Source organism: Onychostruthus taczanowskii, unplaced genomic scaffold, assembly GCF_017590055.1.
Source record: "Onychostruthus taczanowskii isolate IOZ18803 unplaced genomic scaffold, ASM1759005v1 scaffold10, whole genome shotgun sequence".
Lineage (NCBI taxonomy): Eukaryota > Metazoa > Chordata > Aves > Passeriformes > Passeridae > Onychostruthus > Onychostruthus taczanowskii.
The window spans coordinates 16,686,226-16,698,391 of record NW_024496526.1 but is presented as its reverse complement, the minus strand read 5'-3'; the positions used below and the strand labels follow the sequence as shown (position 1 = coordinate 16,698,391).

Here is a 12,166-nt window from a genome sequence, read left to right as displayed (position 1 = left end):
GTTGATATTGGCTTTTGAATGCACCTCCTTGAAGAACAAAAGTCAACTCTATTTGTCAGCCGAGTCATCCCCTAAGAAGTCACGTCTGTTATCATCACCCTGGTTCTGCTCCATACATCACGGCATTCCTGACCTTCCAAAATACCAGGGTTGCTCCCCTGTCACTTAATCTGTTTATCAACTCCTCCTGGACTTCCTTCACCAGGGATGCTGGCTCTTTGTTGGGTTCCTTCCCTGCAAACAGTCGCTTTTCACATGTTCCTGGGTCTGCGTGTTCAGCTAATTTCATTTTCACAAGTGCTAAAAACATTGACACACAATTTGCATCAAGGTGAGAAAGCACTTCAGGTGTACTTACAGGGTGAAATTAAAGACCTGTTTATACTAAAATTTAGTTTGCAGTGTGGACTCCTCAAGTGCAGAGATTCTTGAATTTGGATGGTGCTTATTCAGGCACATCACAGGAATGAAATTGCCTCCATCAACCGAAATTCAATGTTTTTATCAACTCTGCTAATTATGTTTTTTCCATTGGAGCACTGCCTTGGTTTTGCCTGGGGCTCCATCTCACCGACCCCTGGTGAGCTCTGGTGTGTTTTGGGTTCCCTGAGGAGCACGGAGGTGCCCAGCTCCCTCTCCCTGATGCTGCTGAGAACAGGTGCCCTCCCTCGGGGTCACTGAATATATTTAGGGCTGAAACTTGAGTGGGCTGGAGCCAGATTGGCTGTGTGGGCCACACACGTCACCCGGAGCCACCAAAGCCCCTCGCTCTCACCCAGTGCTGCTCAGGAGGGAAGACTGGAGAGCCTTTGCTCCAAAGGATATTTACTGGATGTCGCTGGTAAGGACATTTTAAATGCAATTCACTTCTTTTCCTTACAAGAGGATCTTGAGCTGTTTCCCCATTCTGTAGTTTTTTGGGAATGCTTGTTGTTTTTTGCCCATGGAAGTCAGTTTTTCTGCTGAATAACTGGCTGCGGGTTGGAGGAGGAGGAAAAGACCTGGAATGGGGTTTGGAAGTGTGGCTGAAGGTTGTAACAGTGACAGGTTGAAGAGGTTGTGTTTATAAGCAAACCCCACTTCTTGAGTTTACTCATACAGCTCTGCCTACTGCTTCATGCGACTTGTCCCTCGTTATTTGAGTAATTCTTAATTTATTTTAATAGAATACAACATGGTTTTCCCAATTAATTTTTGGGCATTTTTCTCAGCCTGTTGGGACTAAAAAGGGCCAGTATTCCGTGTTCCTATATTTAACCTGCATGACTTGACTTCCCTTGCCTCAGAAGGAATTGCAGTTTAGCCAGCTCAACCCAAGTGCCCCGTCAGTTGGCAGGATTAGTTTACACGGCAAATATCCCTGGACTCAGGAGCAGCTGTTCCAAAGCCTCATCCCCTCCCAACATTAGAAACAGGGCTGCAGACCTTGGTGGAAAATTGTAGCTTTGCCTCACAGCAAAATCAGTGTGTTAATTAATTAGTTCAAAGGGTCTGACACTAATCTCTGCTTTGTACTTCAGCCAACTCTATGGATTTTCATCTTTTCCAGGTCTGAAGAAACAGAGAGAAAAAGCCCACGAGAGCTTAAAAAAAAAAACAACCCCAGAGCATCTCTGTAGGCTGATGCTGGGAAGAAAGAAATTGCCTCATTAACCTAAGGTCACTTAAAAAAATATTTAAAATATTTTTCTACATTATGTTCTTTCTTATGAATGAATATAGTAGAATATAAATCTCCCACTCAAACAGGAGCTTGAATGATATAATGAAATAATGTAGAAGAGTCACAGAGTAAAGAAAAACACTTCAAATAATTCTGTGGTAATGAAAATAACACATCATGTTTCAAGAGATCTCTTCTTTATCTCTTTTATTTTATTTTATTTTCATTTGATATTGGTGCTATAACTGGAATGAGGTATTTGTCCAGAATTGTAATTTATATCAGTATGTTTGAAACTTAATCCAGTATTTTTCCATAACAGTCCAAGTAATGCCAGATCCCAACTTTATTTAGGGTCTGACTAGTTATTAACCATCACCCCAAATACTTTATGAGCTTTATGAGCTTGACTTCTCATGGTACTTTCAGTCATGGGCTAATACTGTTTATTCACATTTTCACCTGCTGTGACCAGTGAGTGGGGGAGAGACAGAAGCAAACCCTCAGAATGGAGGAAGAAGAATATGAGGAAGTTGTGGAGGTAAGAAGAAAACGTGAGAGTGGAAATGTTTGTTTCCTGCCTTGTGACTGAATACATTAATCACCTTACTGAGATGCTGCTCAGGAGCAGAGGCTGCTGTTTGCTCTCAGAAGATTAGGGATGATTGGATATCTATTAAATGGTGCTTACACTAAAACAACAACAACAACAACAACAGTTGCTCTCGGAGGAGCAAAGTCTCCTGGTTCCTGTCATAGTTTCTCAGTTTAAACAAGGACTGGAACCATCCCACACTCACAGTGCGAGGTTTTCTGATTACTCCCTGCGTAATTATAGATGCACCGGGCCAGCTCTTTTCTCTCCTGGCTTGCCCTCTGTCACCCAATCCATGCTGGAGAAGATGGCTTTGGAAGCCCCTTTCTAGCCCTGCCTCTGCAGAAATGCAGCAGCTTTGTGCCACCAGGGGACCACGAACCAATTTAGCCTGAGACATTGCAGAGATGGAGCCAGGCTTAAGTGACAGGACAAGGGAGGAGGACTTTAAACTGACAGCGGGTAGATTTAAATTAGGCATCAGGAGGAAATCCTTCCCTGTGGAGGTGGGGAGGCCGTGGCATGAGGTTGCCCAGAGAAGCTGTGGCTGCCTCTGGATCCCTGGCAGTGTCCAAGGCCAGGCTGGAGCAATCCAGGATAGTGGGAGGTATCCCTGCCCATGGAATAGAGGATCTTTAAGGTCCCTTCCAACCCAGGGCATTCTGTAATTCTGTGGTTCCATCTCCATTAATTCACCAGTAGGTCATTTAAACTCAGGAAACTGAATAAAAAATTCCCCAGGAACTGGGCAACCCACAGCTAGAGCCACGGGAACAACAACTTTGCTATTGAAACAGTACACGAAATTAACAGAGTGGTCTTGTTGCATTGCTACTACTCAGAAATTGACGTAAGTGCTATGAAATACACAAAGTCTTGTAAAAAATCACTCAGTGTTTGAGGAAAAGAAGAAGGGTATAAATGTGAACAGCTTACAACTCGTTGCCACCACACTGTGTTCAGTGCGCTGTTGATTTCAGGTGGTGTGAGGGCATTGCCAGCTTTATATATTTCAAATAGTGAATGAAGTAAAGCCAAATGATTTGCCAGTCTGAGTAGTTAAATGCATTTTGCAAAATAGGCGTTAGCACTCATAAAGTCGATTTTAAAGACATTTTACTATGTAGCTACAATGAGATCAACTCTTCATTAAATTTCTTATTCTCACGTTACTTGTAATCGCCTTTATGTTTCCTGTGCATTTGTGTGCATTGTAATGGATATTTATTTGCTCTCATTGTTCATTTATTCCAGCAGGAGTTATGGTATTTTGGGCTTTTTGTTCACACAGCCCCATTTCATCCTTTGTTTTTAAATTTCAATGACCACCTTGCTGTAATCACATCCCTTGGGCTGACGAGGCACTGCTTTAGCCACTTCCCTTGGGATACTCTTGGTGAGATGCTAAATAAAACAGGAACAACAGCATCTGATACCATTTTAAGCCTTTCCAGAATTTTCTTAATTCCTGTATCAATCCAAGATTTTAAACTTATCAGAAATTCGCCTTCTGAAAGAGAAGGACATGATCGTTGAATATTGAGTGGCTGAGGCATCACCAAGGATTTTAAAATGCTATTTTTAAACTTTCTCTGGAATTACTAGCCATTACTTGATGTTGTAGCTGTCTTGGGATGTGCAAAAATCCACAGCGAGTGATACGAACATTTGCTGCCGAGTTACCTGAGGTTTTTCAAAGATTTTGTAGAAAGTTTGTGGAAGATTTTGCAGGGGGGTTTGTGGAAGGTTTTGTGGAAAGCTTGTGGAAGGTTTCGCAGAGGATTTTGTGGAAGGTTTTGTAGAAAGTTTGTGGGAGGTTTTTTTATGGAAGATTTTGTAGGAAGTTTTGTGAAAGGTTTTGTAGAAAGTTTGAGGAAGGTTTTGTGGGAGGTTTGTGGAAAATGGAAATCACCTCAGAACACCCAGTATGTCACAGCTTGGGAAGTACGGCTTGGTCCCTTGAACTAACTTTGAGGAAGAGCTCTCAGAAAGGGGCTTAAGTTTTAACGAGAAATTTTTTAGCTTCAAAGGGTTTTCCGTTCCCGCAGCTGTGGCAAGCGACCCCAAGCAATTACCGCTTAGAGGAGACTTTCCACCATAAAACCCGCATTTTTCCATTTTCTCTTAGTGCAGGCGGAGCACACCCCGCAGACAGCGGGTGCCGATCCTGCAGCAATGTTTTTAAAAGCTTTTTCCCGTCATTTCTGAGCGGGGCAGGCGCGGGAGCCGCAGGCCCCGGCGCCCCCTCAGCGCCGCCGCCATTTCCGCGGGACGGCGCCACCTCGCGGCCGCCGCTGGGAAGTGGCGGACGGGGAATAAATTAAAAAAAAATCACCAAAATTCAACAAAAACCTCCCCTGGCACAACCGGAGGCTGTTTCCCATTGTCCTGTCGATTATTCCCTGGGAGCAAAGCCCGATCTGGCAGCACCTCCTGTCAGGAGTTGTGCAGAGCCGGAAGGGCCCCCCTGAGCCTCCTTTTCTCCAGGCTGAGCCCATTCCCAGCTCCCTCAGGCGATCCTGGGGCTCCAGATCCTTTCCCAACTCTGTTGTCCCGGCTGGAAAAGATGCTCCTTTGGATGTGGTGCTCACAAACAAGGTAGAACTGGTGGAAAATGCACAGATCAAGGGCTGCAGTGACCGTGGGACAATGGAGCTGAAGATACAGGGAGCAGTGAGCAAAATGAGTGGAATCATCCCAGACTTTGGAAGAGCAGAATTGGGGATGCTAGAGGAAAATCCTGTGGGAAACAGCAAAGGCAGCCAGGATCCTTGGGTGATCCTCCAGCATGATTTTCCCTGAGCACACAGCTCAGCCCAAAGTGCAGAAATCAAACAGCAGAAGGGTGGAGTAGAGGAACACGGAGCTCCTGACTGAGGAAAATGACACAAAAAAAGAGAAATATGCTTCCACTGAAGGTGGAAGCAGGAGCAGACAACTTGGGAGAAATGTAAAGATTTAAAACATTACAAGCTCCATTCCTACATCCATGGGCAATGTTCAGCTTCATTTGGTCTTCAAGAAAGGCAAGAAGGAAGATACAGGCTGGTCAACCTCAAACCTTCCCTTTGTTCTTTGGGAAGGCTGTGGATCAAATCCTTTGAGAAGCTATTTTTAAACACATGAAAGACATGAAGGTCATGTGGAGAAGTGAACACTGAGTTACCAAGAGCAATCTATGGCTGATGAACCTCATTAATTTTTGTAATGAGATCACAGCTGCTGGACAAGGGGGGACCAGTGAAGGTTGTGTACCTGGTCTGCTTTAGGGATACCTCTCCTTGTAGTTTTATCCCCAAGTTTATGAGATTATAAATTATGGGGGAATAATGGGCAGTAAAATGGGTGGAAAATCATCAGGTTCAGAGTTGTGATCAGCAACAAAGTTTAACCAGCAGCCAGAAATTGTTGGTGTCCTTGTAGGAGCAACCCTGAGGACAACAGTCATGAGTATCACCAATTAAAAATCAGGAAAATCCTTGGGTTTAAATGCTGATTCTTTTAATGTGGTCATCAACGTCTTCCCTCTTGTGGGTAAAATTAGATAACAATCTTCCATTAATTATTTGATGATTATTAGTTGGGGAGTGTATGGAATAAAAATCCAATAATTAATGCAAAATTTGAACAGATATTCAGAGTTACCAAATGACTCCATAAGCACCTGTGAACTAAAATCCTCTATCTCCAGAAATGTGTTTTAAAACAGCTTCACAGAAGCTACAGTTTGCTGATCTGGCCTAACAATGATGTTTTTTCTCTTTTTTTTTTCCAAAGTACTACATTGAGGAGACAATTATTGAGGAGGGTGAGCCACACGAGGTAAAGGTCCCTGTCATGCTGCGTGTAGCACATAAATGCATGTCATTAACATGAAACACTAAATTAGCAGCCTTTTGTATTCTGAGGTTTAATTTTTCATGTTAAGCACACAAATATCAGTGAACAATTGCTGCTTAATAATTTATTTTTGCTTCAAGTCCCTGCTGTGTGATGGTCTAAGATCAGTTTACATGTATCACTTCTGTTCCCTTCACCTTGTGTAATTTCACTGAGAAATTACAGTTTTGCAGATTTTTCATTGTGTCACTGGTAACAAATATTTGGGTCACCAAGGAGTGATTGCCATAATTTGAAATTCTACCTCTGAAACAGCTATAACCCAACTCTCTGCTGGGTTATCATGAAATATCCTTTATGCATGGGTTTATGCAGAAATAGAAATTATTAATTCTTGGTGCATTTTCAGCTCTGTCTCATTGATGCAAATAACTCTCAGAACTCTGACCTTCATGAATTCCTTTGTAAAGACAATTTTTTATAAAGCTAATTGATACAAAAAAAAACCTGACACTTATTTGGGTGGTTTTGGACGGCTTTTTTAGTTGTGCTAATTATTTTTAGATGCTTTTCATTATAATCTTAGTATTAAAATTACTGCTTGCAGCATGACTATATTGATAAGCAAGTGTATAAAGCATTTAAATTGATTGGAAATTAATGCATGTAGAGCAGAGGCAGCTGGAGCCCCACTCTCCCAGACCCTCTGGAGAATAATTCCATGAGTTTGATGCAGGAACCAGCCAGAGAATTCAATCCTCATGGGATTTTTAGGGTGGGTGATATATAGGGAGCACAATGGTAATCCCAGTAGGAAAAGTGTCCCTGATTTTCTGTCTCCATATGGAGCAGAGCATCCTTTCACCATCTCAGGGGAGTGAAAAACATGGATCCTAATGAATTTTTACAGCTATAAAGCAAGTGCTTTTAATTTTTTTAAATCTCCAGGTGGTCGCTGAGACCATCAGCACAGGTGATACTCAGGCCTTGAGACCACCACAACCACCTACACAGCTGAGCACACCCAGCTCAGGGCAGTGAAAATTCTTATCCTAATGGGCTTTTACAGCTATAAAACAAGTGTTTTTGAATTGTTTTAATCTCCAGGTGGTCACTGAGATCACTGAGACCATCAGCACAGACTACTCAATCCCTGAGACCACCACAACCACCACCTACACAACTGAGCACACCCAGCCCTCCGGGGAGGATGCAGCTCCTCCCATCAGGAAGAAGACAATCCGGACAAAAGTGGACCCATCCAAGTTTCTGACACCTTACCTGGAACACAGCAATAAAATGAAGGACTTATTCAGTGAGGTAGGTTGTCCCATGTCTCTTATTTCTTGAGGAACACCAGCTTTAAAAATGTTTTTCAGGGGTTGTTTGATAGTTATATTGGAAATGTCTGGGTTTATCAATACTAAGCTCATGGGGAGAATATAATAACTTAGAGGTGATCCAAGTTAGAGATGGATTTTTTCCTGTTGAATCAGATGGAATAAACTCAGTTGGCTAAAGTAATAGTTGTATAATTTTAGCTTATATTGTTGAATAATCTGTCCAAAATTCCTGTCCTAACCAGATAAATATGGCAATAATTGCTAATGTGGTTCTGCCAGAGCTCAGGGATATGTCTTATTTATTTTTTATCATTATTTTTTCCCAGAACAAGTACAAGGAAAAATTTAGAAAAGAAAAAGGAAAGCCGTATGCTTCCACAATCGATACCCCAGAAATCCGGAGGATCAAGAAAGTGCAGGACCAGCTCAGTGAGGTGGGTAACAAGTGCATTTCTAGGCTCAGCCAGGTTCTGGGTGTTTATATGAAGGGTGAAAACGTCATTATTCTGAGTTTTTTTAAAAAAATCAGTCAGTTTTGCTGGAATCAATGAGTTTTGTTGTGCTCCAGGTTAAATACCGCATGGCTGGGGAAGTTGCCAGAACCATTTGCCACGTGGATGAAAAGGCCATGGATATAGAACATGCAAAGAAAGTGTCACAGCAAGTGAGCAAGGTGAGTGACTGACTTTCCAACACTGGTGGATCCTGAGGTTACTGACAAGAACAAAGTTTTGAGCTCAGGGTGCTAAAGCAACATTTACACAACAGTTTAGAAGCACAGGAAGGATAGCAGAGAAGTTGGTAAGGCAAATGTAAATATAATATTAAATATTTCCAGTTACTCTTTTCAGATGCTACTGCTCTGAGACTTTGATTAAAAAAAAATCCTTAAAGCAGGTAGTTTATTCACAGAAGTAAATATTTTTTAATGATAGAGTGACCAACTTGCTGATCTTTCCTTCCAGGTATTATATAAACAGAACTGGGAGGAGAATAAGGACAAGTACCTGCTTCCCCCTGATGCTCCAGAGCTTGTGAATGCAATAAAAAACACAGCAATGTTCAGCAAGGTAAGAAAAGCTACCCACAGATCTAAGCAGCTGAAGTAAATTGAGCTTTCAATGTCAGAAATTAATTAATAATGAGCATTCTGGAATTTTTCTTGTAGAAACTGTATACTGAAGACTGGGATGCAGACAAAACATTGTTTTATCCCTACAATGACAGTCCAGAGCTCAGAAGGGTGGCACAGGCTCAGAAGACTCTGAGTGATGTGAGTATCAAAGCAGGGATTTGCATGTGGGTACCAAAGGCTGGTGGGTTGTGGTGTAACCTGGGACGTGCCACGGACTTGGATTGGACATAAAAGCTTCACACTGGAACAGAAAATAACAGTGTGTTAAGGAAGCTCTGATAGTAGTGGTACTTCACAGAAAAATATGTATTTGATACTAGAGTACAAAGTAGAGCATATTGGAGTATAAAGCCATTGGTAGTTTGAGGCTGGGTTAGGAATGAATGAAATAATTAATTTGTTAAATCAGCAAGAAGACCTCGAGTAACTCCCCAAATGCAGAAACTCTCAGGGCTGTCTCCAAGTCCAGTTCACTCTTGTGGGTCTGCAAATGTGCCTCTGAAACAGTGATGAGAAAAGTCAGGGATTGGTGGGACTGGGATTTGCTGATATTTACATACACAGAACTCTTCAACAGGGGATTGCAGCTCTCATGTGAAGATTTCAGTGAATTTTGCAGAGGTTCAGAAGTTCCCTGGTAATACACAGATCAAAGAATTCCTGCTGCAGGGGCTGTGGGCAGAACTCCTTTTATTAATGTGGTAGCAGCAGAGTTCAATGCTGTGATCCTCAAATAAATGTTTATTTCTTCCATCCTTTCAGATTGTCTACAAAAAGGGGCACGATGAAAGGAAAGCAAAATTCACCTCTCTGCCAGACCCCCCTGATTTGGAACAAGCCAAGAAGGTGACACGGCAGCTGAGTGATGTGAGTAGAACCTCTGCCCAAACTCCTCTCCTGCAGGGAGAAAGGCAAAAAGGTACCTAAGGGAAAGGAATAACACACAGGAAGACCAATTTTTGCTGGAGAAATTGGAACCAAGTTGCATAATCTTGGAAGTAATGTTTTAACTCCATTCCGAATTTAACTATTTCTTTTTTTTTAGAATTTATTTTATTGTGTGTTAAAAATTATCTGCATTTTAAGATTAGAGAGTTGCAGTATTCACTCATGGTGGAGAAACCACTAAGAAAATTGCACTGAACCTCTTTGTAAGGTAAAATAATTAATTTAGAGAAAAATTCTTTAATCTAATATTTCCATAGCTTAAAAGCTAAATTGTCATCGAGAGAATTTTATAACATGCAAAAAAAAAGGACCAGTACCATAATTCTTTGAAATGAATAGAATAATAAGCTTTGTAGGTATCTTCAAAACTATAAAATATAGAATTAAAAACAAATTGGCATGTGTGTTCTTCAGCAATGTTAAAAAAGTATTGGAGGAGTTTTATTTTTTATGGAAAGTAATGCAACTGTGGCTGAAAATGCCCCTGGAACACCTGAGTCAAAACTCAGGCAGGTGTTTTGTTGTTAGAAAAAGTCTTTAAACTTTTAATACTTGATTTCTGTGAGCTTGAATAAATAATGGAAATCATAAATACCAGGTAATTAGAAGGGTTTGGTTATAACCAGTTCCAGCAGCAATCCCAGTAAATTCTGACTTAATGTGCAATATCCTAATATTATGTGGCCAGGGAGAAAACAGAACTAAAACGATATGTTAGAGATTATTTATTTATCCTTTTTAGGTCAGGGAAGGTACTAAGAGAAATAACACTGAAATGGTTTGGCCAAATCATATTTAAGGTGTTTTTGACCATACCTGCTAAAATAGTTATAAAGCAGGCATCAATTATGAAGCAGCTTTAAAAAGACAGCTTAGGAAAATGAATCTGTCAGGTGAAAATGGAGCTGTGTCTTGGTGATTCAGTTTTATTGTTTTGTTTCCTTATAGGTTATTTACCATGAGGACTATAAAAACAAAGTCAAAGGCAAGTGGAGTCAGACTCCGTGCTATGATGTGGCAGTTGCAAAAATGAATGCAGAAAATCTAAGTATGGTGAGTGAATCCTGCAGAAAATCTTCAACAGCTTTATCCCTGTTTATGTTCATTTGGAAAATACTGAGGCTCCATTTGTGGCATTGCTTATTTCCTAAATAATCCCTGCCGTAGGTGTCTAATTTACAATTAAATGTAATTAATGTGTTGTTTTCTGTCTGTCTCTGTTCCTAACAGAGGAAATACCAGGAAGACTTTGAAAACATGAAAGACCAAATCTACTTCATGCAGACTGAAACTCCAGAATATGAAGCCAACAAACGAGCTTCAGAAAACGTCAGCAAGGTGAGGGAGCTGATGCCACCTGCTCAGCCTGGGGGCAGTTCTGAACTCACACAAGCTTGTGCTGGAATTCTTTTGGCAAGACCTTTCATGGTCGTTTGCCACCATAAGTTAAATAACAGGAGCATTTTTCATGGAAAGTTGAAGATTATATAATAGATTCATATCACAGGATGGTTTGGGTGGGAAGGGACCTTAAATACCACGCAGTGTCACCCTGCCATGGGCAGGGACACTTTCCCTGTCCCAGGTTGCTCCAAGTCCCATCCAGCCTGGCCTGGGACATTTCCAGGGATAGGACAGCCACAGCTGCTCTGGGCAGCCGCACAGGTTAGTGAGCATTTGGCTTTCAATAGTGATTTTTAAAACCTCTTTTTTTAAATTTTTATTCTTTCAAGTTCAAATACAAAGCAGACTATGAAAAGAAGAAAGCTATTGCAGATTATAATGTGCTCCCTGCTACAGAGAACCCATTGCTGAAGCAATTAAAAACTGCAGGAAATATTCTGAGTGATGTGAGTATTATCAGTGTGCAGCTACATCATTTTCAGTCTTGTACCAGAAACCACACTCACCATTTCTTCACAAGGCTTCCCCTTTGTAGTATTTTTTGTTTTGTAGACCCATATTTATAATGAGATAGCACCAGCCAGAACAATTCAGGTAAAGAATGAATTCTCCACAGATGGGTGTAGCAACAGCAGTGGCACATGGATGGTTAATTAGTGGATAGTTCATTTAGATCTTTGTGGATAGTGAATCACAAAAGGACAGTTCTTCCCTTACTGTTTTAAGGAATTTCAGCTAATAATGATAATATATGTGGTGCTTTTATATAATATTTTTATATTATGTTCTGGTTATTCACTGTAACGGTCTTCTCAATTCCACTTTTATTTGTATGAAAAGAGATTGAATATTTCTCAGTGTCAGAAGTCCAAAAATCATTAGCCCGACCTTTCTGTCTTTCCTTATAAACCTAAAAAAAGTTATTTTTAAAGACCAGTGGGAAAACAGTGCCATCTGTTTCTCAGTCCTGTGGGAAAGCTTTTCTTTGGAACCATTTCTCTGTTTTACTCTTGTCATTTTTAACGTGGTGGAGGTGACTTACAGGGAAATCTCCTGCATGATCTGGTATTATTTGATTTGCAGAAATTATACAAAGAAGCCTATGAACAGTCCAGAGGAAACAAGATGAATTACTGTGAGACACCCAAGTTCCAGACTGATGCTGCTCTGAAGAACTTTAGTGATGTAGGTATTTCACTTGGGGTTTATCCTTCACTACTGACCCTCTTGATTCCTTT

The 12,166-nt window shown here is 41.0% G+C and overlaps 1 protein-coding gene across 25 annotated transcripts in view; it reads left to right on the top strand.

Annotated features, from left to right (window-relative positions):
• Window positions 1–726: 726 nt before the first annotated feature.
• NEB (nebulin) overlaps window positions 727–12,166 on the top strand; it is a 92,140-nt gene continuing 80,700 nt past the window's right edge. For all 25 annotated transcript variants that reach the window (XM_041404800.1, XM_041404991.1, XM_041404982.1 and 22 more), the window contains exons 1-14: window positions 727–841; window positions 1,550–1,659; window positions 2,139–2,204; window positions 6,036–6,080; window positions 7,206–7,418; window positions 7,768–7,875; window positions 8,010–8,114; window positions 8,407–8,511; window positions 8,610–8,714; window positions 9,339–9,443; window positions 10,473–10,577; window positions 10,755–10,862; window positions 11,258–11,374; window positions 12,012–12,113. In XM_041404800.1, coding sequence (XP_041260734.1) covers window positions 2,172–2,204; window positions 6,036–6,080; window positions 7,206–7,418; window positions 7,768–7,875; window positions 8,010–8,114; window positions 8,407–8,511; window positions 8,610–8,714; window positions 9,339–9,443; window positions 10,473–10,577; window positions 10,755–10,862; window positions 11,258–11,374; window positions 12,012–12,113 — 1,251 coding nt within the window. In that variant the 5' untranslated portion in view covers window positions 727–841; window positions 1,550–1,659; window positions 2,139–2,171. The remainder of the gene's footprint in view (window positions 842–1,549; window positions 1,660–2,138; window positions 2,205–6,035; window positions 6,081–7,205; window positions 7,419–7,767; window positions 7,876–8,009; window positions 8,115–8,406; window positions 8,512–8,609; window positions 8,715–9,338; window positions 9,444–10,472; window positions 10,578–10,754; window positions 10,863–11,257; window positions 11,375–12,011; window positions 12,114–12,166) is intronic.